The 21,349-nt window shown below is 42.4% G+C and overlaps 1 protein-coding gene across 1 annotated transcript in view; it reads right to left on the reverse strand.

Moving 5' to 3' along the window:
- The window catches only part of TMC2 (transmembrane channel like 2), a 111,120-nt gene extending 90,183 nt beyond the window's left edge, over window positions 1-20,937 (reverse strand). Inside the window, exons 1-2 of the mRNA XM_077951380.1 lie at window positions 20,858-20,937; window positions 20,208-20,255 (exon numbers count right to left, since the gene is read on the reverse strand). Of these exons, the coding sequence (XP_077807506.1) occupies window positions 20,208-20,255; window positions 20,858-20,891 (82 nt within the window). The 5' untranslated portion in view covers window positions 20,892-20,937. The remainder of the gene's footprint in view (window positions 1-20,207; window positions 20,256-20,857) is intronic.
- Window positions 20,938-21,349: the final 412 nt, after the last annotated feature.

Consider the following 21,349-nt stretch of genomic DNA (forward strand, 5'->3'; position numbering starts at 1 on the left):
TACAAGAACAGATGAATAATATAATCAAAGAGATTGAAACTCTAAGAAACAATAAGAAAGAAATGGTAAAAACCAAAAACACTGTAATAGAAGTAAAGAACACCTTTGATGGGCTCATTAGTAGACTGGTCACAGTCAAGGAAAAAGAGTCAGTGGGCAGAGGATATATCAATAGAAACTTCCCAAACTGAAAGCAAAAAGAAAAGAAATTTCAGAGATGGAACAAAATATCCCCAAACTGTGGGACAATTTCAAAAGGAGTAACATATGCATAATGGGAATGCCAGAAAGCAAAGAGAGAAAGGAAGAGAATAAATATTTGAATTAATAATTGCTAAGACTTTTCTAATATTAATGACAAACACCAAACTACACATCCAGAAAGCCCAGAGAACATCAAGCAGGATAAATGCCAAAAATCTCCACCAAGGCATATCGTATTCACACTGCAGAAAACCAAAGACAAAGATGAAATCTTGAAAAAAGCTGGAGGAAAAAACTCACCTTACCTATTGGTACAAAGATAAGAATTACACTAGATTTCTCTCCAGAAACTGTGCAAGTAAGAGAGTAGAGTGATATATTTAAAGTGTTGAAGGAAAAAGAAAAAAGCACAGAATTCTGTATCCATCAAAATTATCCTTCAAAAGTGAGGAAGATAGACTTTCTCAGACAAACAAAAATGGAGATAATTTGTTGTCAGTAGACCTGCCTTGCAAAAAAAAGTTTTATTTTATTTTCATTTAGAGACAGGGACCTTGTTGCCTAGGCTGGAGTGCAGTGGTGCCATCATAGCTCACTATAACCTTGAACTGCAGGGTTCAAGTGATCCTCCTGCCTCAGCCTCCCAGCTAATCAAAAAACAATTTTTTTTTAGAGATGGGGTATCACTATCTTGCCCAGGCTGATCTCAAACTCCTGGCCTCAAGAGATTCTCCTGCCTTAGCCTACCAAAGTGCTGGGATTACAGGCATGAGCCACCCTGTCCAGCCCCTCAAAATGTTAAGGGAGGTTCTTCAGAGGGAAGGAAAATGACATAGGTAAGAAACTTGGATTTACATAAAGGAAGAGCATTCAAGAAGGAATAAATAAAGAAAAAATAGGCTGGACCTGGTGGTTCACGCCTGTAATCCCAGCACTTTGGGAGGCCAAGGAGGGTGGATCACGGGGAGTTCGAGACCAGCCTGGCCAAGATGGTGAAGCCCCATCTCTACTAAAAATACAAAAATTAGCCAGGCATGATGGCACGTGCCTGTAATCCCAGCTACTGGGGAGGCTGAGACAGGAGAATCACTTGAACCTAGGAGGTGGAGGTTGTAGTGAGATGAGATCGCACCACTGCACTCCAGCCTGGGTGACACAGGAAAGCTCCGTCTCAAAAATAAATAAACAAACAAACAAATAAATAAATAAAATCCTTCTTTTTAAATTCATAACTGACCTAAAAGATAAGGGTTTGTTTAGGATAATAATAGCAACAATATGTTGGATAATCACAGCTCATGGATAAGCTAAATGAATTAAAGCAACGTCAAAGAGACGGGAGGGAGACACTGGGAATAACCTATTATAAAGTACCTGCGCTACCCATGAAGAGGTATAGTGTTATTTAAAAGTGGACTTGAATTAGTTAGAAATGCAAATTATAGAACAAACCCTTTTTAAAAAGTAACAAGGAAGCAAAATTAATATGCTAACAAAGGAGAAAAACTGGAATCATATTAAATGCTCAGTCAAAACCGCAAAAGGCAGAAAAAGAGTGGAAGATAAAAATAGGAACAAAGAACAAGGACATCAAAGAGAAGACAGCAACAAATATGGTAAACATTAACCCAACTGTATCAATAATCTTTGTACATGTAAATAATCTCAGTACACCAACTAAAGAAAGAGATTGTCAGAGAATTGATCAAAAACCAAGACCCAAGTATATGTTGTCTATAAGAAACCCACTTTAAATATAAACACACTTATAGATCAAAAGTAAAGGGCAGAGAAAGATAACCGTGTTAACCCTGATCAAAAAAAAAAAAAAAAAAAAAAAAAGCTAGAGTAATTTCAGACAAAGCAGTTTTCAGAGCAAGTAAAATTATCAGAGATAAAGAAGGGCAAGACCAGGTGTGGTGGTTCATGCCTGTAATCCCAGCACTTTGGGAAGCAGAGGCAGACAGATCGCTTGAGCCCAGGAGTTTAAGACCAAAAAATAAAAAATAAAAAGAACGAGCATTACAAAAGGGTCAATTCTCCAAGAAGATATACAATACTTAAAGTGTATGCACCTAACAACAGAGTACCAAAATACATGTGGCAAGACACAATAGAACTGCAAGGAGAAAGACTGGGCTCGGTGGCTCACGCCTGTAATCCCAGCACTTTGGGAGGCCAAGGTGGCTGAATCACCTGAGGTCAGGTGTTCAAGACCAGCCTGGCCAACATGGTGAAACCCCATCTCTACTGAAAATACAAAAATTAGCTGGGCATCATGGCGCATGCCTGTAATTTCAGCTACTTTGGAGGCTGAGGCAGGAGAATGGCTTAAACCCGGGAGGGCGAGGTTGCAGTGAGGAGAGATGGCACCATTGTACTCCAGCCTGGGTGACAGAGTGAGATTCCATCTCAAAAAACAAAACAAAACAAACAAACAAACAAACAAAAAAGACTGCAAGGAGAAATAGGACAATTCACTACTCTAGTTGGAGACTTTAATATTCTTCTATCAACCATTGGCAGAGCCAGCAGGCAGAAAATAGTAAGGACATGGTTGAACTGAATACCACTGTTAATCAATTGGATTAAATTAATATGTATAGAACATATCTGCCAACGACAACAGATTCTTCTCAAGCTCATATGGTACATGCACCAAAATAGACCATATCCTGGACCATAAAACACACCTTAACAAATTTAAGAGAAGAGATACCATACAATATACTCTCTCAGATCATAACGGAATTAGACTAGAAATCTATAACAGAAAGATAACTGGAAAATACCAAAATATTTGGAGATAAAACAGCACACTTCTGAATAACACATAGGTCAGAGAAGCCTCAAAAGAATGAAAAAATGTTTTGGACTACATTTAAATGAAAATACAACTGATCAAAATTTATGGGATGCAGCAAAAGCAGTGCTTAGAAAGAAACTCGTAGCACTGAATGCATGTATTGGAAAAGAAGAAAGATCTAAAATCAATAAGCCAAGCTTCTACTGTATAAAACTAAAAAAGAGCAAATTATATCCAAAGTAAGCAGAATAAAAGAAATAATAAAAATTAGAGCGGAAATCAATGAAATTGAACACAAGAAAACGACGGAGAGAAGCATGAAATCATAGAGTGATTCTTTGAAAAGACTGATAATATTGATGACCCTCTAGCCAGACCAACCAAGAACAAAGGTGAGAAAACATACATTATTTATCAATTTATTTTTGATACAGGGTCTTGCTCCGTTGCCCAGGCTGGAGACATAAATTATTCATATCAGAAATAAAAGAGGGATCATCACCATTTATCTCAAGGACATTAAAAAGATAATAAAGGAGGCTGGGCATGGTAGCTCATGCTGTAATCCCAGCACTTTGGGAGGCCAAGGAGGGTGGATCACCTGAGGTCAGGAGTTCGAGACCAGCCCGGCCAACATGGTGAAGCCCTGTCTCCACTAAAAATACAAAAAATTAGCCAGGCGTGGTGGCAGGTGCCTGTAATCCTAGCTACTCGGGAGGCTGAGGCAGGAGAATAATGTGAACCCAGGAGGCGGAGGTTGCAGTGAGCTGACATCATGCCATTGTATTCCAGCCTGGGCAACAAGAGCAAAACTCTGTCTCAAAAAAAAAAAAAAAAAAAGGATAACAAAGGAGTATTGCGAACAACTTGATGCCTATAAATTTGCTGGCTCAGATGAACTCGACAAATTCCTGGAAAAACACAATCTACCAAAACTCACACAAAGCCAAACAGGTAATCTGAATATGCCTATATTTATCAAAGAAATTGTCTTGACAATTAGTAGCCTTTTAAGTAGAAAACACCAGGCCTGGATGATTCCACTGGTGATTTTATCAAATGTTTAAAAAAGAAATGGTACAATTTTTTTTTAACATTTCTTCCAGAAAATAGAAGCAGACAGAACACTTCCTAACTCATTTTACGACGCCAGCATTACTCTAGAACAAAAAACAGACAAAAATGTCACACAAAACAGACTTGTATCTCTTATAAACATAGATATAAAAATCCTTAATAAAATAGAAAATTGAATTCAAGAACATATAAAAAGAGTTGTATACCAAGGTCAAGTGGGATTTAGTCCAGGCATGCAAGACTGGCTCAACATTAGAAAATCAATTGATGTAATCCATCATATCAACAGCTAATGAAAAACAATCACAGGATCATATCAATAGATGCAGAGAAAACATTAAAAAAAAGACACTCATTCATGATTTAAAAAATTATCAGCAAACTAGAAGTAGAGGGGATAATTCCTCAACCTGATGAAGAATTGCTACAAAAACCCTACAACTAACATCATACTTAGTGGTGAGAAACTAGATGCTTTTCCCCCAAGACTGGGAACAAGACAAGGATGTCTCCTGTCACGTATTCAGCACTGTGTTGGAAGTCCTAGATAATGCAGTAAGACAATAAAAGGATATTAACAGTAGACTAAATGGGAACAAAGAAATAAAACCGTCTTTGTTCACAGATAGCATAATTGTCTATGTAGAAAATCTCAAAGAATTGACAAAAACAAAACAAAACAAACCACAAGAACCTCCTAGAACCAATAAGGCATTTTGTAACAAGGGTGCAGGGTACAAGGTTAATATGCAAAAGTCAATTGCTCCTATATGCCAGCAATGAACAATTGAAATTTAAAATTAAAACCACAACACCATTTATATTAGAACTAAAAAAGTGAAATACTTGGCAGGGCACGGTGGTTCATGCCTGTAATCCCAGCACTTTGGGAGGCCAAGGCAGATGGATCAGTTGAGGTCCGGAGTTCCAGATCAGCCTGGCCAACATGGTGAAACCACGTCTCTACTAAAAATGCAAAAATTAGCTGGGTATGGTGGCACAAGTCTGTATTCCCAGCTACGTCAGAGGCTGAAGTGGGAAGATCCCTTGAACTCATGAGGCAGAGGTTGCAGTGAGCCAAGATTGTGCCACTGCACTCCAGCATGGGTGACAGAACTCTGTCTCAAAAACAAACAAACAAACAAAACTTATGTATAAATGTAACAAAATATGCGTAAGAGCTATATGAAGAAGACTGCAAAATTCTGACGAAAGAACTCAAAAACTTAAATAAATGAATGTTCAATGGAACGAACATGGAACATTCATGAATAAGAAGACTCAACATTATTAAAATGTCAGTTCTTCCCAGCTTTCTCTACAGAGTTAATGCGATATCAGTCAAAATCCCAGGAAATTATTCTGTGGATATTGATAAACTGATTCTAAAGTGTTTGTTTATTTGTTTAGACACAGGGTCTCATTCTGTTGCTCAGGCTGGAGTGCAATGGCACGAAAATAGCTCACTGGAACCTCGAACTCCTGGTCTCAAGCAATCCTCCCACTTCAGCCTCCAAAATAGCAGGGGCTACAGGTGCACACTAACCATGACCAGCTAATTTTATATATATATATATTTTTTTTTTTTTTGGTAGAGAAACAGTCTCTATATTGCCCGAGTTGTTCTCAGCGCCCTGGGATCAAGCAATCCTCCCAGTTTGGCCTCCCAAAGTGCTGGGATTATAGGCGTAAGTTACTGCACCTGGCCCTGATTCTAAAGTTTGTATGGAAAGGCAGAAGACCCAGAATATCCAACACAATCCACATCAAGACTATAAAGCTCTACTTCATACACATGAACACTATTACAGTGATTAAGACAGTGTGATACTGGTGAAAGAGAATTAGATCAATGGGACAGAATAGAGAGCTCAGAAATAGACCCACACAAACAGAGCCAACCTTTGACAAAGGAACAAAGAAAATCCAATGGAGAAAGGATAGTTTTTTCAACAAATTGTGCTGGAACAACTGGACACCCAAAGGCCAAAACCAAAAATCTAGATACAGACCTTATGCCTTTCACAAAAATTAACTCCAAATGGATCATAAACCTAAATGTAAAACAAAAAGCTATAAAACCATAAAAGATAACAAAGGAGAAAATTGAAATGACCTTTGATTTGGCAATGACTTTTAAAATACCACACCATAAATGAAAACAAAAACAAAAACCAAGAATAAAATACAATACCAAAAGCATAATCCATTAAAGACAAAAACTGATGTTTTACTTCATTGAAATTAAAAACTTCCACTCTGCAAAAGACACTGTTAAGAGAATTTTTTTAAAAAGCCACAAACTAGGAGAAAATATTTGCAAAACATGTATCTGACAAAGGACTTGTATCCAAAATACGCACATTAAAATTCAAGAATAAGAAAACACACAATTAAAAAATAGAGAAAAGATCTGAACAGACATCTCATCAACGAAAGTATACAGATGGTAAATAGGCATATGAAAAGATGCTCGACATGGTATGTCATTAGGGAACTGTGAATTAAAACGCCAATGAAATACTATTACACACTTATTGGCAACACAAAATGCTATAAAAAATGTAGAATAACAGGAACTCTCATTTATTGCTAGTGAGGATGCAAAATGGTACAGCTACTTTGGAAAACAGTATGGCAGTTTCTTACAAAACCAAACATAGATTGACCATAAAATCCAACATTTGCACTCATAGGTGTTAACCCAAATGAGCTGGAATTTATGTCCCAAAACAAAAGCCTGCACACAAATATTTACAGCCGCCTTATTCATAATTATCAAAATGTGGAAGCAACTAAGATGTCCTTCAATAGGTGAATGCATAAACCAACTGTGGTCATAAATACAATGAACTATTACTCGGTGATGAAATGAACTTTCAAGCGATGAGGAGACATGAGGGAAACTGAAATGCATATTTCTAAGTGAAAGAAGGTAATATGAAAAGGTTATATGCTGTATGATTGTAACTATACAGCATTCTGGAGAAAGAGAACACTCTAGAGACACGGAAAAAATGATCAGTGGTTGCCGAGGGTTCAGCAGGAGGGAGAGAGGGTTGAATAGGTGGGCCACAGGATATTTTGGGGGCATATTATTCTGTATCACACTGTGATGATGGATACATGATTTATTATGCATCTGTCAAAATCTATGGAATGTACAAAGAGTTAACTCTAGTGTAAAATATGCGCTTTAGTTAATAATGTATCCGTATTGGCCCATCAGTTGTTAACAAATGCAGCACACCCAATACGACATGCTAGGAGAAACATTGGGCGAGGGGAGGAAAGAAGGTTGTACATGGAAACTCTATGTAATTTTTTTAAATTTTAATTTCTGTTTTTTTGAGACAGGGTCTTGTTCTGTCACCCAGGCTGGAGTGCAGTGGCACAATCTCAGCACACTACAGCCTCTGCCTCCCACGCTCAAGTGATCCTCCTGCCTCAGCCTCCCAAGCAGCTGGAACTATAGGCATGCGCCACTGCACGGAGCTATTTTTTTTTTTTTTTAAGACGAGAGTCTGGCTCTGTTGCCCAGGCTGGAGTGCAGTGGTGCGATCTCGGCTCACTGCATCCTCTGCCTCCAGGGTTCAAGCGATTCTCTTGCCCCAGCCACCGAGTAGCTGGGATTATAGGTACACACCACCATGCCCAGCTAATTTTTGTATTTTTAGTACAGACAGGGTTTTACCATGTTGGCCAAGCTGGTCTCCAACTTCTGACCTCAGGTGATCCGCCCACCTTCTCCTCCCAAAGTGCTGGAATTACGGGCACGAGCCACTGCACCCGGCCAAAACTCTACATAATTTCTGCAAAATTTTTCTCTAATCCTAAAACTGCTGTAAAAAATGAAGTCTATTTTTTAAAAATGAAATGATTGCTGAATGAGATGCTCTGAGGAAACTCAAGGGTAAGTTTTTCTGAAGATAAAGGAGTTGCAAACTGTAGAAGGATAGGAAAAATATTTTTCCTCTTTGGCTGGAGTGCAGTGGCGTGCTCTCGGCTCACTGCAACATCTGCTCCCTGAATTCAAGGGAATCTTCTGCCTCAGCCTCTCGAGTAGCTGGGATTACAGGCATGTGCCACCATGCCTAATTTTTGTATTTTCAGTAGATACAGGGTTTCACTGTGTTGGCCAGGCTGGTCTCAAACTCCTGACCTCAAGTGATCCGCCCACCTTGGCCTCCAAAAGTGCTGAGATTACAGACGTAAGCAACCATGCCTGACTGGAAAAATATTCTTTAAAAAAGTCATCAACAACAATGACAACAAAATAAAAGAACTCATTTAATTAGCTGAAAAGATATTAAGTGCTTAGGCTGGGCGCGGTGACTCATGCCTATAATCCCAGCACTTTGGGAGGCTGAAGAGGGAGAATAATTTGAACTTAGGAATTCAGGACCATCCCGGGCAACATAGTGAGATCCTGGCTGTACAAAAAAACTAAAAATTTATCCAGGCATAGTGGTAAGTGCTGGTAGTACTAGCTACTCGGGAGACTGAGATAGCAGGATTGCCCAAGTGAGCTGTGAGGGCACCAGTGCACTCTAGCCTGGGTAATAGAGCAAGACCCTGTTTCTAAACAAATGCAAAAACAAAAAAAACAAAGAACACAAATAAATTTTAAAAATCCCGGAAATTACGTAAAAATTTGGCAAATGAACTATTTTATTATGTTTAATTTAATAAAAACCACTATGCCTTCTTTGGTTTTTCAGCATTAAGTAAAAGACTAGCTTACATTTTTAATTCTACTTGAATATGCTGTTTCTAGACTTACATAGGTTCCTTGCTAATCTAAAATGCTGATGTGTGACAGTTGACAATTTTCCATCCTCCCAGTTTGTTCTGTGAAACAGAAGATCCTTTGGTTAAAAGTTATAATTAAATGATACTCTATTATGATCAATCTTGATAGAGAGGTACAACTTTGTATGCAAAGTAACAAAATGTGTTTTTGTTAAGAAAAAAAGAACAGTTTTATCCTGAAGTAAAATGCCTAGTTGTTCCAGAGTAGTAAAGGTATCTGTGAAGGACAAAACCCGAATGGAAATAGGAAATAGCAGAAGGTTTGCAGAAAGGAAATTTTATTTAAGATAATAAAGCTTCTTCACTTATGAAAGAGTTAAGGTTCTTAGCGGGTGATCACCTTACCTTCTATGCTTGTTTTTAAATATTTTAAATGTTTTATCGCCACTTTCAAATGAGTAGCCAAATGTTATTCCTGTGTTCAATTCTCCAGACAATTTTGTTTGTTTCTAAGATTGACTCTCAAATGAAGTTGAATAACCTTCAGAATACCTTTTTACCTAAGACTACCTTTGAGATTTCCCAGAGGGCCCCTAGAAGGCCACAAGACTTGTTCTTTCACCTTATTTAAAATACAGGAGCCAGAAACAATTAGGATGATTTGATACATTGTTGTTAGGATTTTGTGGGAAGCTTGTCAGATCAGAAGAGATGCTTAGCCTTCTCTAGGTTAACTTGTGTAGGTAAAATGTTCAAACATTTCAGCACCTATATGTTCTATATTCAGAGATTTGTTAATTCTTCCATTGTCTATGGTCTGTTTCCTTTCGTTAGAGTCCTGGTGGTGCCCTTCCTGATGTTAGACAACAGTGGAATCATCAGTCATAATTCAGTTATCATTTAAAATGTTTATTTGGACACAATGTTTCCTCTTTAATTTGAATCTAGCCTCCTTCAGGCCAGTGCTTTTCTATTGGAGATGCACATCGGACATATCTATGGACTTTTATTAAAATGTAGATGTTTAGGACCTACTCCATACTTACTTACTGAATCTTTTTACTTGATATTCTTCATATAGTCTTGATATATTTTCTTATATGTTTGATATTTTCTTGGTATGTCATGTACATTATGTTTTTAGATAATTATATGTTATACTTCAAGATTTTTTCTCTGTAAAAATTATGGTTATCCATCTTTATAAATTAGATATAGTGTACATTATCTATTGAAACATGCTGGCCGGGCGCGGTGGCTCAAGCCTGTAATCCCAGCACTTTGGGAGGCCGAGACGGGCGGATCACTAGGTCAGGAGATCGAGACCATCCTGGCTAACACGGTGAAACCCCGTCTCTACTAAAAAAAAAAAAAATACAAAAAACTAGCCGGGTGAGGTGGCGGGCGCCTGTAGTCCCAGCTACTCAGGAGGCTGAGACAGGAGAATGGCCCGAAACCGGGAGGCGGAGCTTGCAGTGAGCTGAGATCCGGCCACTGCACTCCAGCCTGGGGGACAGAGCGAGACTCCGTCTCAAAAAAAAAAAAAAAAAAAAAAAGAAACATGCTTAATCATTATAGACATTTTACCCAAAGCTTTTAGAATGCCTTCATTGTTTGTTTTGCATGCTATGGAAGCATCCAAATTTTCCTGTCAGTTTCATTGTTATGAAATGTTTCACTTTTGAAAGTTTTCAGGAATAAGTTACCCTCAACCGGTTTAAGTCTGTGTCACCTGCAGATACTATTTGTTTTGCCCCCAGTGCTTTCTTAAACCCTCCAGAGTTTTTGTCTTCAACAAAGAACTATTTCAGAACCCTAGTTGGAAGGACTGTGTTAGGTAATGACTAGCATGCTGGCGAAACTCTTAAAGAGTTGATCATGTCCTTCAACTCAAGAGACATAAACCATCCTAAAATTACTAGAAAACCATTCCTATTGGTGACCTCAAGCTAAAGATTCTTAGGAGACCTCCCAAAGCAGACAGCCTCAGATGTAGACAGCTTATGCCGAAGATCTACAGCTTATGCCCAAGTCTGCAGATTGCTATTCTATAATCGATATTCCTCTGTTTCCTATTCTTTTACCTACCTCCTATCCTCTCCCTGACTTAAGGCTATTTAGTTATGTAACTTACAAGACTTATATTTTTAATATTTCTGTTTACATCCTTAATCACTCGTTGGTATGAGTTTAGTACCCAGCTACAGCTAACCCATGAACTGTCTAGAGTGCACATTTTTCTTCAGGAGCCACCCAGTTTAATTTGGTTCCAGTTCCTTTTAAGAAATCAGTTGGTTTCCTGGGTAACTGGACTCAACCACTGGAAGACTTTTTAGATGGCAACTCTGCAATAGGTCGGGGTGGAGGGGGAGAAATCCAAAAGCTTCGTCATGTCCTAGAAGGGCCCTGCCTCCATGAAACACTACCTGGGGACCTTTTGTGAGAGCTAGTCTTTGTGACCAGACTTTCACTGACAGAATTACAAGCGGATTGAGGAATAGGTGGTATATTTTTGGAGATTGTCTACTTTCAAAGATCTTACAAGTAAGACATCAGTTTTGTTTTTTCCTCCTCCTTCTCCTCTTCTTCCTTCTTCCTCCTTCCTCCTCCTTCTTTTTCCTTCTACTTTCTTCTTTTTTCCTTCTTTCTTCTCCTTCTCCTCCTCCTTCTCCTCCTCCTTCTTCTCCTCCTTCTTCTTTCTTCCTTCTTCCTTTCCTCCTCCTCCTTCTTCCTCTTCTTCTTCTTCCTCTTCCTCTTCTGTTTGCTTTAGATCTACTTAGTGATCTCAAAACTACACAATTACCTGCTTGACATCAAACTATTCGTGATGAATGGTACCAACAGTTTACAGCATTATTTGACAATCCCATAGGAGTATTCTGGCCAAAACCAGATGACTGAATGGCCCCCAGTGACGGATACTGGATAAGGAACAGAAGCCTCTTGACTTACAAACAAGACAGGAACTTCTTACCTTTGTAAACTAATACCTACTCTCAGAATTGTCTATGATATCATCTATTAATTTGTTCTCTAGTAAAATGAGATCAGTAGATAGTTCATTGAAGAAGGAGGAAAACTGGGCCCTGGTTTGAGAACTGAAATCCTAGGTACCCTAGGGGTATTCTAGATTTCTTTCTTCTCCCCTCAAGACACTTCTTTTCATACTTTATGTATGTATGCATGCCTTTATGTGTATATGTATTCATTTATTTTTGAGACAGGATCTTGCTCTATCACCTAGAGTGAAGTGTAGTGGAGCCATCATAACTCATTGTAGCCTCAAACTCCTGAGCCCAAGAGATCCTCTCATATCAGCCTCCTGTGTAGTTAGAACTACAGGTGTGTGCCACCATGCATGTCTAGTTAATTTTTTTTTTTTTTTTTTGTAGAGACAGGGGTCTCATTATTTGCCCAGGCTGCTCTTGAACTCCTGGCCTCAAGTGATCCTCCTGCCTCCACCTCTTGAATAGCTAGGACTACAAGTATGCGCCATCATGCCTGGCCAATTTTTAAATTTTTTTGTAGAGATGGAGTCTTGCAATGTTGCCCAGGCTGGCCTTGAACTCCTGGCCTCATGTGATTTTCTCATCTTGGCCTCCCAAAGTGCTGGGATTACAGGTGTGAACCACTGCACCCAACCTTCATTTCATAATTTACAAGAGATCTGGATAGTAGGGTAAATGTAGCATGCTGTGGTTGAGAGAATAGCAGATGATTTAGACAATGTCGGTAAGGCCATAAAACTCATTTGTCAAGAGGTTTATGAGATTGGGTGGGTGGTGGTCCAGAACAGAGCTGCCTTAGATAAGATATTGATCTCCCAAGGCAGGGAATGTGTGCTGTTTTAGAGGAAGAATGCTGTACTTACATTCCTGCAGACCTCTCTGAAATCTTTAATATTACTAAAAAGATCTAGGAAGTAAACAAAGAAATCAGAAATTGGGTAATTTGATGAGTAACCTCATATTTGGTTACATGGACTCCAGATTTGGGATGAGATCTACTTTCTTGTTTAGTTGGGGCACTCTTAGCTCCCAGCTGAGAAGTAGATTATACAGACTCTGATGATAATCCTTCTCTTAGTATTTGTCTGTGTGCCAGCATTCAGAGGTGGCATCTCCAGAGTTTTAAATGCTGCTGCACTGCTGCCATTATTCTAATCATCCAGCAAGGGTTATCCACTAAGGAGAACTGGAAAATCTGGCTGGGCGCGTTGGCTCATGCCTGTAATCCCACTTTGGGAGGCAAAGGCAGGTGGATCCTTGAGGTCAGGAGTTCGAGACCATCCTAGCCAACATGGTGAAACCCTATCTCTACTAAAAATACAAAAAAAAAAAAAAAAAAAAAAAAAAAAAATCAGCTGGGCATGGTGGCGAGCGCCTGTAGTCCCATCTGCTTGGGAGGCTGAGGCATGAGAATCACTGGAACCCAGGAGGCGGAGGTTGCACTAAGCCGAGATCATGCCACTGCACTCCAGCCTGGGTGACAGAGAGAGACTCTGTCTCAAAAAAAACAAAAAAATAGAACTGGAAAATCTGACATGCAGGTTGAAACAGTTGCCACCAGAAGCTGGATGTGAAACAACTGTTAACAGACAATTGATATGAAATGATGACCCCTCAAATACTGGTAAATATCTAGATTGACATACTGATGGCTTTTCCTTCAGCTTGGGCTGAAGAATGACCACAAGGAGAAATTGAGAACTTAAACCATCTTCCCTTACACTGAGTCTGGACACAGACAGCCCAGCTACACCTTAGTGTCTGTATTAAGATGACTTTGTGCTACGCCTCTGCTTCATGAGCGTGTCTTTATTTTTCTAGGCATCTCCTACCCAGGCAAATGTTGATTGTTCATTACAGGATTTTCCCAAAGACCTGTCAATTCTTCAATTTGGGCTCTAAGATTCTTCGAATGCCTCACCTCAAAATCCTGGCCATGCTGTTTATTGTGGACTATTATGTTGTGATTCTTACCCAATCTCATTCCAGTTCTCACTTTGAAAGACCTGCCTTCAATCAAATTTCCAATTCTCAGTAAGTTCTGGCCTTACCTTCCCCTCTGTAAGATACTGCCAAAGCTTTGCCTGCTATAGGCAATAAATCAGCTTTGTCTTATCAACAGGTTGTGGGGTGTTAGGGAGCCAGCTTTGGACAATAACGTAGATAAATGTATTTTTATTTTATTTTATTTTATTTTATTTTTGAGACAGAGTCTTACTCTGTCACCCAGGCTGGAGTGAAGTGGTGAGATCTCAGCTCACTGCAGCCTCTACCTCCCAGGTTCAAGCAGTTCTCCTGCCTCAGCCTCCCGAGTAATTGGGATTACAGGTGTGTGCCACCGTGCCTGGCCTTGTATTTTGTTTTTGAAAAGAAAAACACAAAATACTAAATACTTAGTATATTACTAAATATACTAAGTATAAAATACTAAAAATACAAAAATTAGCCAGGCGTGGTAGTGCTCGCCTGTAGTCCCAGCTACTCGGGAGGCTGAGACAGGAGAATTGCTTGAACCTGGGAGGCAGAGGTTGCAGTGAGCCAAGATGCGCCACTGACTCTAGCCTAGGTGACAGAGTGAGACTCTGTCAAAGAAAAGAAAGGAAGGAAGGAAGGAAGGAAGGAAGGAAGGAAGGAAGGAAGGAAGGAAGGAAGGGAGGAAGGAAGGAAATGGTGGACTAAAGAGAAAAGACTGTAAAAATACAGAAAGAGAAAGGGAGTGATAAATTATCGTCGGGATGGTTGGAAATGCTTCACAAAGAACTGATGTTTATGAAGGAGACTAGAAGATACCTTCCCAAAATATGCCTCTTCGGCATAAAGATTATTTGAAGCTGAAGGTAATTACATATGTGTCGCTCCTTTCCCCTTTCGGACTAAAAGTAGGACGTATATTTCCATTTGGAAGGGGTCTCCCTCTCCTATACTTGGAAGATAACTACTCTAGAGACAGCTCTTAGCACCTGAGAAGACTCTTACCTGCTTAACAAACCTTACTAAGTAACACTTATTTACCATACATTTCCTAGTCACCTTCCGTAACTTACCCAGAAGCCCCAAAATGCTTTTCCTTTGTCAAGCCTCTTCTCCACACTCTATCACCCTTTAAGATGATATTTACCTCTAAGATGGTATATAAGCTCCAAATTCTAACCACCTCCTTGAGTCATCTTCCTTGTGAACACTCATTTGTACATATATAATCCAATCCTTTTTCCCCCTCTTGTTGATCTGTCTTTTGTCAGTTTGATTCACAGAGCCTATAGTCACTGAACTTAGGAAGGTAGAGGAAAAAAATTCTCCTCTCCAACACTTACTCTGAATCTTTTTTTTTTCAAATAAGAAAAATTTTTAATCAAACATGAGACTAATGGAAAGAACTCACATATCAATATGGGGGAGGACACAAAGACTGTTAAGCAAAACTTATGAACAGGTAAGTTACTAATGGGGAAATGCAACTAGGAAACGGGAAAATGCAGTTTTACTAATGATCAAAACAAATTTAAAATAAATCAATAATGAGATTTCAAGTCTTGTTTATGGTATTAGGTTTTTAAAATTTTCCATCCAGGACTAATGAGACTTGTTAAAATGTATATTTATTACTGGTAGCAATAAAAATTGTAATGCAGCTCTTTATGCAGTTTGGCAATATGTAACAAGAGCTTTACAATACTTTCTTTTTTCTTTACTTTCTTTTTTTTTTTTTTTTTTTTTTTTGGTTTTGAGACAGAGTCTTGTTCTATTGCCCAGGCTGGAGGGCAGTGGTGCGATCTCGGCTCACTGCAACCTCAAGCTCCTGGATTCAAGAGATTCTTGTGCCTCAGGCTCCCAAGTAGCTGGGATATAGGTGTGCGCCACCACACCTGACTAATTTTTGTATTTTTAGCAGAGAAGGGGTTTCACCATGTTGGCCAGGCTGGTCTCAAACTCCTGAGCTTAAGTGATCTGCCCGCCTCGGCCTCCCAAAAGTGCTGGGATTACAAGCGTAAGCCACCATGCCCAGCCTAAAAATACTTTCTGATCTATTAATTCCACCTGTAGGAGTCAACCCAAGCCCAAGAATCTTCAATGCAACATTATTTCTATTATAAAAATGAGAAATAACCTAAATATTCAGTAATAGAATAATGCTTGATTAACCTGTGATTTATCTACTGTGTGAAATATTTTACGGCTCAATTAAAAATAATTACCATGAAGTCTTTAATACATACCTAGGGGCTACTCTGAATCTTGAAGGATGAATAGGAGTTTGCCAAGAGAAGAAGTGGGTAGAGAAATGGAGGGGGTGATTGTGGTAGCAAGTTAGGAGGATTCCAGGCAGAGGAAACAGGGGATTGAGGGGCCCCAGCAGAAATGCCAGGGAGTCTGGGGCATAGGTGACCAAGGCAGAGCTGTGTCCCAGGTGTGTTCTGGTGTGGGAGGCAGGAGGAGAGGGGAACGCACCCACAGGGAACTGGGTTGAAATCCGGAGGGTAAGGGTGTGATAACGGAGCATGTTTGCTGGGGCAAGGTCTGCATCAAAGGGTCACACTAGCAACATGGAAGAAGGTGATGTGGGGAGGGTAACACTGCACTGCAGTTGCTACAGGGAAGGTCTTGTGAGCATATTAGCTGTGATTGCTGCACTTATTTTAAAGGCAAAAAGAGGCACCAACACGGGTGTGAAGCCATCATTAATAATCTCCTTTTTTTTTTTTTTTTTTTGTTTTGTTTTTTAGACAGAGCCTCTCTCAGTCACCCACGCTGGAGTGCAATGGCGCCATCTAGGCTCACTGCAACCTCCGCCTCCTGGGTTCAAGCGATTCTCTCACCTCTGCCTCCCGAGTAGCTGGGACTACAGTCATGCACCACCATGCCTGGCTAATTTTTATGTTTTTAGTAGAGACGAGGTTTCACCACATTGACCAGGCTAGTCTCGAACTCCTGACCTCAAGTGATCTGCCCACCTCAGCCTCCCAAAGTGCTGGGATTACAGTCATGAGCCACTGTGCCTGGCCATCTCCATGTCTTTGAGACTCAGTTTAAATGCTGAGGTTACTGCCGGGACTGATGAGACAACTGGCATAGGTGCATTGAAAAGTCTTGCGGCCAGGCGTGGTGGCTCACACCTGTAATCCCAGCACTTTGGGAGGCTGAGGCAGGTGGATCATGAGGTAGGAGTTTGAGACCAACCTGGCCAAGATGGTGAAACCCTGTCTCTACTGAAAACACAAAAATTAGCCGGGCGTGGTGGCGTGCACCTGTAATCCCAGCTACTTGGGAGGCTGAGGCAGGAGAATCACTTGAACTGGGGAGGCAGAGGTTGCAGTGAACTGAGATCACACCACTGCACTCTAGCCTGGGCAACAGAGCAAGACTCCATTTCAAAAAAAAAAAAAAAAAGAGGCCGGGCGCGGTGGCTCAAGCCTGTAATCCTAGCACTTTGGGAGGCCGAGACGGGCGGATCACGAGGTCAGGAGATCAAGACCATCCTGGCTAACACGGTGAAACCCCGTCTCTACTAAAAATACAAAAAATTAGCCGGGCGAGGTGGCGGGCGCCTGTAGTCCCAGCTACACGGGAGGCTGAGGCAGGAGAATGGCGTAAACCCGGGAGGCGGAGCTTGCAGTGAGCTGAGATCCGGCCACTGCACTCCAGCCCGGGCGACAGAGCGAGACTCCGTCTCAACAAAAAAAAAAAAAAAAAAAAAAAAAAAAAAAAAAAAAAGAAAAGAAGAAAAAGGAAAGAAAAGAAAAGAAAAGTTTTGTGTGCTATTTGCAGGAGTGAGCTAAGAGAACCTGTCCTGTATTAATCATAGAGCAGGTTTCCTTAGCCCACTCCTGCCCCAACCTTTTCCTTCTTCTCACTTCCTATGGAAAACCAGTCTTTGATAAGACGACATAAAGAAATACTATTTTTGCATAACATCCAAGGTAGGAAGCTAGTCAGTGTTAGCCAGTGAGGAATGATTTGTCTTACAAATGCTCCTCCCCCTGTTGGAAAAGGGACAGAGCAAAACAAATATTATCACAGCCATGACCCCTAAGAGAGCTCTAGCACTGAGCCCAGCACCCAGAAAGGGCAGAGAAGCAGAGATCAAGGCAAGGGATCACGGAAAAGGTTCCCTGGGCTCCCATAAAGATCAGCTCTGTGTTGCTTGAAAGGACTGAATGGGAATGTCATTGTTTGCATCCTCTTGTGAGTTCTCTCTGTGTCCTCAGTCAGCTAATACAATGGTTTTCATTGTGATAATGAACTACACCAAGCACCCTTCCTAGCACCACAGATACAATTTGGTGTTACACTTTTTTTTTCCCGAGCTGTAATTCCTACTGTAATTTAGTTCTCCAACTGAACAAAATTCACATGCAATGTGGAAAACAAACCAGAATTTGCCCTTCAATCTTCCCCAGACCACTTTTACATAGAAAATCAGCTGCTTTTTCCTCTTTCATAATCAGTTTTCAACAGACTCCACATAATGCATAATTTAGGAGCTGGAAAGGCAGCTGTCTTGCTAGGAAGGCCTCCAAGCCCAGCACACGCTCTCCTAAACGTAACAGGCCTCTTCCTGTGTAGCACCTGACTCCGTCAGAGAATTCACAGTGCAAAACACAGGCTGAGGAGAGGCTGCGGCCGCCCTCCAGTCCAGTCATTTCAACAGTTCAGTGCATTTACCAAATGATACAGGAAGAGGGAGAGTTCTCATCCTTCTTTTCAACGAACACAGTAACAAACTGTAGCTATTCTGAGAAAAGAACATTGTATTCTTAAGCTTTTATTCCCTCCTGGTAGAGTATAAACGGAAGGATGAGGCTATCAGGTCCCGTCGCAGGTGACTCTAGAGGAGATTTAAAATGGAGAGCTTCATGGGGCTGGGTTTCAGTTAATTTAATATATTCTCAATATTTAACTTTACTGCACCCCTTCACCACTTAGATCTGTGAAGTGAAAATTCTGACCCATTTCCTGTGTTCTATGGGAAAGGGAAAATGGCAGAGGCGACGGGGAATATTTCAGTAGGAAAGGGTTTGTGTGTTAGGCAAAATGGTCTTCCATTTCAGTCCTACTCAAGGACTACTGCTCACAGGGGAGTCCCGCACGGCACAGCCCTGCAGCGGAGGCAGAGGGAGGCCAGGCTAGGCGCAGAAGGGACAACATCTGGATGACAACGAGAGGAGTGGAGTGTGGAGAACCAGCCCGAGCATCCTACAGGCGGTGGTCACCACAGGAGCACCGCGGCCTGGCCCCCGGGAGGAAGATTTCTCGTCTGGCCACCCTGGGGCATGGAACTTTCTCAGGTTTGGTCCTACATCTTTGGATTGAGATAAAGAATGGATGAGGCAGGCTGGTGGGGTAGGAAGAAGGGACAGTGGCTGAGGCAAGTTCCGGGATGGGGGCCAGGAAGGGCTGTTGAGATGCCACAGCAGAATCCCCTGTCAGCCTCTGCCCAGCTCCTCCATGTCTCCTGCTCCTGGGTCTCTCCCCTTGTAACAGAGCTGCCTCACTGAGACTCAGGCTCCCGACAACCAGGCAGCAGCGGGTCACAGGAGGGGAAAGGGCAGACGAAGGGGCTCCTGGGGCCAGCTCCCCACTGATGGCGTGCCAGATAGGGCCTTCCCTCCCAGATAGGGCCTTCCCTCCCAGAATGGGGGAGGAGGAAGATCTCTTCCAACCCCCCAGAACCCCATTGCTCCCCGAGGTTCTGGTTTCTTGCCTACTAGGGTTGGGTGCAGGACCCAGCCCTGCCTGGGATGTGAAGGGGAAGCAAACAGCACCACATCCATAATATTTTGTGATATGAAGATGCCCAGCCTGTGAGTGTGGCTTCTGTCCCTCTCCTCTGAACCCTCAGTCTCAACCAAGGGTTTTCTCTCCACCTGTGGCTTCCTTGGGCTCTCCCGCTTCTCTTGGAGCAAGTTGGCTCCCTCGCCAGCTCACGGGAGAGCTGTGGTCACATTCCCAACGGGAAGGTGATGGAGCACCCATTATGGCAGCTACTTGTTGGAGGTTAAGAGTGTTCGCCCTGGAGTCCGGCAGCCTGGATGTGGGTCTGGCCACACCACCCACCAGAAGCCTGCACGGAGCTTCCTGCCCTCTGTCTGGTGAAGGTTCACTACTTCCCAAGGCTCAGCTCAGAGTGTCACTAACCCTGGGAGTCTCCCCTGACACCGAGTGCTAAGTAGCACCTTCTCTGAGTGGTACTCTGCCCTCTCCCATGTTAAACAGCTTGCCTCCCAGGAAGGCTCCGTGCAGGGTGTTGAATGAGAGGGAAGGAGATGAAGGAGAATGTCAGATGGGTAGCTGGACTGTTGGGCTGGGCAGAGGGCACCCAGGCACAGCAGGCTCCCCAGAGACCCACCACCCCATCTCACCTGTGCGTGGAGAGCCGCTCCTCGCCCGCCCTTTCATTCCAGCTTGTGCTGTAAGAGACAGGATTGCTGACAAATGGCTGACCTCCGGTGAGTCCCCCTCCCTGCAGCCCCCCCGGTCACTGTGGGACCCCTCAGCTGGTTTGTGGCTGCCTCAAACTGGGACCCAGCTCCAGTGGTTTTGCTCAGCAAATTATAGAGTCCCCTGCCTGTGACATTGCTCTGATACTGTCAGTCATGAGGTCAGAACATCCCCCACCCCCTGCCCTGGACAGAGACAGAGACAGATAGAAATCTGCTGAGGGGCTGGCTCCGAACAGGCAACCCTAACTGAGACAACAGAAGGCTGAGAGGCCCCAGCAGGCTCTGAGGAACACGCAGCGGCCGGGACAGTCTCCAGTGCTGGCCTGAACACAGGCGCGGTGCACAGGTTGTCTTGAATCCTTCCAGTAGCCCTGCAAGGAGGTCATGACTATCCCCATCTCATGCACAAGGACCAGAGAGGCTGAATAACCAGCCGAGGTCTCTCAGCACGCAGGGGGCAGGCCCTGGAGTCAAACCCAGCTCCTCCCTATGCCTCTTAAAGACCACGTGCTTCCCCCTGCTGCTGCCCAGGAACCCTGTGGGCCGGACACGCAGGATCAAGGACTCACCTTCCTCTTTCAGGCCCTTTACCTGGTGGCTCATGGTGAGCAGGGCTGCCGGGGTCCCGCACAGGCTCACGCAGCGTGCTTACGCATGCACGCCTTCAGCCTGGGCCGCTTTCCTCCCTCATGGTGGCTGGCCTCCCCTCCTAGACCTGACAGCAGCCAGGGCTTCTTGGTTTGAGATTGAATGTAGAGGTGGATGAAGTTTGCAGGAGAGAGACGGGTAAAGGAAGGCGGTGAGTTCCCGGCCCATCAATCCGGCCACACACTCCTCTTCTCAGGTTTCCCGGCAAAGCAGCAGCGTAGCCTCACATTTCAGGCATCACTTATACATGAGGGGCCCTGGAGGGGCTAGGAGCTGCAGGCTCATCTCCCGGCAATGATGCCACTGGCACTCTAGCCAGAGGAGGTGTGAGGAGCATCCCAGGCCCTCTCCCATTATCTTGAGTCCCTAACTGGGACAAAGCACCAGGGAAATTCTGGATGTTTGTTTAAGTT

Source organism: Macaca mulatta, chromosome 10 (genome assembly GCF_049350105.2).
Source record: "Macaca mulatta isolate MMU2019108-1 chromosome 10, T2T-MMU8v2.0, whole genome shotgun sequence".
NCBI classification, from domain to species: Eukaryota; Metazoa; Chordata; class Mammalia; order Primates; family Cercopithecidae; genus Macaca; species Macaca mulatta.